Source organism: Prunus avium, chromosome 4, assembly GCF_965620075.1.
Source record: "Prunus avium chromosome 4, drPruAviu1.hap1.1, whole genome shotgun sequence".
Taxonomy (NCBI): domain Eukaryota; kingdom Viridiplantae; phylum Streptophyta; class Magnoliopsida; order Rosales; family Rosaceae; genus Prunus; species Prunus avium.
The window spans coordinates 18,424,611-18,429,473 of NC_142287.1; the positions used below are offsets into that span (position 1 = coordinate 18,424,611).

At 36.9% G+C, this 4,863-nt stretch overlaps 1 protein-coding gene across 1 annotated transcript; it reads right to left on the bottom strand.

Annotated features, from left to right (window-relative positions):
• Nucleotides 1–809: 809 nt before the first annotated feature.
• LOC148294957 (uncharacterized) lies at nt 810–4,400 on the bottom strand. The gene is made up of 7 exons (XM_088252325.1): nt 4,184–4,400; nt 3,857–4,095; nt 3,557–3,775; nt 3,347–3,445; nt 3,171–3,251; nt 2,967–3,101; nt 810–887 (listed from the first exon to the last, which is right to left on the bottom strand). Exons 1-7 carry the CDS (start codon nt 4,398–4,400, stop codon nt 810–812), a joined length of 1,068 nt encoding a protein of 355 aa, XP_088108451.1.
• Nucleotides 4,401–4,863: the final 463 nt, after the last annotated feature.

Here is a 4,863-nt window from a genome sequence, read left to right on the forward strand (position 1 = left end):
GGATGCAGAGAAAGTTTAGAAACTTGATTTTAAGTATTTTTATATATTTCAGCTATTAATTGTTGGGGCTTGATTTCTTCTTGCCCTAAAATGTGATTATTATTGAATTTATTAAAGGCTTAAATTTCAAAATAATCCCTGTCTTTTGCCCATTAAGCCAATTTAGTCCATGTGTTTTCAATTTGGTTAATTTAGTCACTATATTTACATATGTTAGCCAATATGGAGGACAATCTGTCAAATTAATAGACATTAAAATAAACATGCGCATCACACATGAGTGGGCATAAAGTTATTTTAACACAAAGCAAAACCCTCGCGACTCTATTCCTTGGAGACAATGACAACTGTCGTGGCATGCGTTTAGGAGAATTGGGGTTTCAAATTCAATCAATTCCCTTGAATATCAATTAGTTCACGTGAGTCTGCATAAAGACGACAAGGAGACGAATCGAATTTGATAGAGGCTCAATCAACCTAGGTGAGTATTCTCGAGTTTGGACCTTATGCTTGTTTTCCTTTAGTGTTTCATTTTAGTGACTCGTTGGTACACAGGTCTTGCTTATTGACTATTTTTTCGCTTTATTTACTTTCTTTGCTGATGCAATGCTTGATGATGATAATTTATGCGATGATGCAATTGATACACTAGAGACTTTCATCGGATGTGGTAAGAACAAAAAAAAACACTTTGGTGGCAGATATATAGGTTGAGGATATGAAAATGGATGAAAAACAATATAATTCAGATAAGTTACATTCAGTATCAAACTCTGATGAAGAAGGAAAGACTCGGAGGTACAAAAAGTTTAATATTGGTACTGATATGGACAACCCACAGTTCGATGTTGGGATGAAATTTCCAAGTAAAAACATCTTGAAACAGGCTGTACAAATTTATGGAGCATTAGGGCCATATGAATACAAGGTGATGAAAAATGATAAGGTTAGGTCACTACTAGATTTTTGTATTTGCGCGACGAAGGAGTTTTGGTCGCGCAAAGTACATTTGTGTCGCACAAATAGTAATGCGACAGAAGATTCGTCGCGCAAAATATGTCGCGCAAAGATCGTAAAGAATGACTTTGCATGACGAAAATATTCAAATTGTCGCGCAAAATGCGCGACGGTAAACCTTCGTTGCACAATATTTCGCAGGACGATGAGATTTTTCGTCGGTCAAAGTTTTGCGCGACGAATACACGTTCGTTGCATTAACATAGCGCGAGGAACCGTAATCGTCGCGCTAAAGTAGAGGGACGAGAGTATATTCATGACTCAAATATTTGCGCGACAAAACATAGTCGTTGTAAGGACACTACGCGGCGACGAACATTCGTCGCGGAGGTATTGTGCGACGAGTGTATTCGTGATTAAAATATTTGCACGATGAAATGTTTTTGTCGCATTTACTTAGCGAGACAAATTCTTTCGTCGCGCAAAATAAAATAAATTCTTTAAAATTTATTTTTACGGTTGTGTATTTTCAAAAAAAAATTTGCGCGACGGAAATTATCGTCGCGTAAAAAATAAATATATTATTATTAATTTAAAATTAAATTGAATTATTTTGGTAAAAAAAATAAATTTGGTTTTTTTAAAAAAAAATATAATAATAATAATGAAATGAGAATGTTAAATTGAATTATTAGCCAAATTATAACATAATGTATTTAGTACAATAGAAATATTTAAAATGTAATTAAGAATGTTAAAATCTAATCAAACAACCCTCCAAGATCTACATTGTCGTCTGGCAAATGCAGCTCGGAGGTCTGGACATTGTTGACAGGGGGAGAGGTGTGGTTTCCATGCTCGGAGGTCGACGGGGGAGTAAAAGGCGGGATTGAAATGCCGGAGTGAGCGAGGGACTATAGAATATGAGACAAATGACTCTTGAGGTCCGCCACCTCTGTCTTCAAAGCAGTCACCTCTTCATTTGACTCTGATGATTCACGGGGTCTAGGTGGCCGCTGCCTGGCATTCCCCATCCCTCGACAATATGTCCCTGGGCGCCTCCCGAGACTCTGATCCAAGGTTTCAGTCAGGATTTGAAACCCTGCAGTGGCGAAGCCAGGATTTCATGTATGTGGGGGCCTCTTACAAATTATAAAGAATCAAAAATTTGAACTCACAATACATACAAAAAATAGTATACATATATCATATATGTGAAGAATTATATTGCTTATTGATTGCAATCATAATTGTCCTCAACAAAGGGATAGCCAAATACATTCTGAGCAAGAAAAATTGCAAGAGACAGACAAAGAGTAGCGATTTAGCAAATATCTTTAAAGATTTTCCCCCCATTAAACCCAATAGAAAGAAAAAAAATCAAAATTTCACAAACTAAAAAAAACCTTAGGTCCCTTCATGCATTCATATCATACATGAAAACATGTTTTATGTAAAAATATTGACTAAGTATGAAAAATGGTTTTTTGGAATAATCATTTTCTCAAGATAATTTTTGGCGGCTTTTATTCATTACACATCAAATAAGAAAACTTGATTTTATGGGATTTTAGTATGAAGTATATATTGACTTAATGAGCCATCATTTTTAGCCTAAATCGTATTTTCCACTAAAACCGATTTTTCAAATTTTGATTTGGTGGGAATTTGATTTTCTAGTATTTTTATTTGAATCCAAATAGGGGGTACTTCCTTATTTACATTGTAAACTTAAGTAAATGGAGTAATATAAAAATAAATTAAAGTAAAAGGACAAAGACATTTACTTAAATGTTGAAAATGGAAATAAGGTAATCTGTACACCTGGAGTGCACCACTACTAGCTGAGCAAATGGGTAATTTGAACCACCTCCTTGTGCCTTAATAGATCCGTCACAACACATGTGGGTACAAATCAAAACGTAAAGTATTTGAAATAATATACATATAGAAATACATAACAGTATATTACTTTTAAAATATAAAATAATTGAGTGGGGGCCCGTGACCACACTGGTCCTAGTGTGGCTCCGCCCCTGAAACCCCGCATCTGATGGAGGAACCACGGACTCGAGCGGCGTATCGGGAGGAAGCTGGGAGGCGGACTCCTGAAGAACCAACTGGCTCCTCTCAATCATAGTCGTCTGTTGAACATAACATAAAATATAAAAACTTGAACGCTTACATAATAATTTAAATTAAAGGCTACTTACATGAAGGGACTCCGCCAACTCATTCCCAGGTCGAACATAAACGTCGCCAAATACGTCAATCTCTGGGAATTTGGACCCCCCCTTAAATTGAGCAGAAAAAAAAAATGTTAGTACGAAAAAAACAAATTAATATTAATGACATATTAAAAAATAAATAAAAACGACTTTATTATTACCTGGCGCCGCGCCTCCATCTTATAAGAGAAGGGCCTGGAACCTGAATGGTGGAGAAGAGTCTTCCTCTGCCTATTGCCCTTATTTGCTTTGGCCTTCTTCTGTTATACAAAAAATAAAAAGTATTAGTTGAAAGTGAAATGAAATATAAAAAATTAAATACACATTAGTAAGAAACATGTAATAAGTTTCAATTTAATATATAAAAATACCACATAATCGGCCTCTTGAAAATGACCGCAGAGCCACTGCCAACTATCCTCCCGGCCCTCAAGCTCCTTCGGGCAACCCTCTTGAAGAGCAACCTGCGTATCATCATATGCCTGAAAATGGTGATGCAGGTCGCTCTTCCACTGCTTGTACCTGTCAGCAAAGAGTCTGTTGATGTAGGCCAACAACTCTTCGTCAACGTTCTCCAAATTGTAGTTTGTCTAAAATAAATTCATTACATACATTAAATATTAGAAATAAAATTTGAAGGGAAAAATAATTAAAAGGTATAGAATACATACCGACAGGTGTCCTAACATCTCCATCCGCACCTGATTAGGCATGACCCTCCAGGACTTCCATTTGATCGGGCAATAAGTCCGAACGACGGATCCAATGTCATGGGCCAACGAGCTGTGCTGGTCAGCCATTGGTGTAGCCCGATGTCTCGCGTCGTATGCGATGTTTATACGACTGTTGTTCACCCGGGTGACTTTGGCCGTCATCAACTGGCGACAGGGTCCTCGGGTGTTCTTCTTGGCTGCAAAGAAATATAAAATTAACATTAAATAACAAATCCTACTAACATTCTTGGTTTGAAACAACTGGAGTTGAAGGAAAATCTTTACCTGGTTGTGAACCCGACGCACTAGCAGCAGATGGCGACGTGGTGTCGGTCGTGTTGGGAGGGTGGTGACGCCGCCTGGCACTAACTGGTTGCGCCACTGATGACTCTGATGACACCGGCGCCCGGGAGACGTGGGGAGAAACTGGCATGTCCTGCGACTGTGCTACACCAGTGGGAGCTGACACCGCAGTTGGGGGAGCTGAACTAGGTGAAGTCATCACCGTCTTACGACGTCTGATAAGTTGTGACATCTGATAAGGTCTTACAATTAAAAAAACATCCTTGGCTAAAATTATTATTTTGTAAAAAAAAAAAACCTCAAAGCCTAATGAACAACAAATTCAATATTTAAAAAACAAACAGAAACATGTATTCTTTATATGGCAAAAAACAGAAGCACATTTTTTAAAGCAAACAAAATAGAAACATGTATGATATTACAAAAAACAGAAGCACATAATAAAGAAAAATCAAATTGCTGCCCAATTTTGAAATAGTTTGGTTAGTAGCACATAGTTTAAAGCCCCCGAAAATTAATCAAAATACAAAAAACAGCAGCAAATGCTCCAATCAAATCTGAAATCTAACAGCAATACACCTAAAAATTCACAAATCGTACACCACAATGCAATTTCAATACAAAAACAAATCTGAAATAAAAAATACAAATCCAATAAAAAA

Excerpts from the sequence above, each read along its gene's own strand:
- LOC148294957 (XM_088252325.1), bottom strand. The coding sequence starts at position 4,400 with ATGACTTCACCTAGTTCAGCTCCCCCAACTGCGGTGTCAGCTCCCACT. Across the intron at positions 3,102-3,170 it reads AGTTGGCGGAGTCCCTTCAT|ACGACTATGATTGAGAGGAG; the intron begins GTAAGTAGCCTT and ends TATGTTCAACAG. Across the intron at positions 888-2,966 it reads GCCACACTAGGACCAGTGTG|CCTGTTTCAAGATGTTTTTA; the intron begins GTCACGGGCCCC and ends AAATTTGTACAG.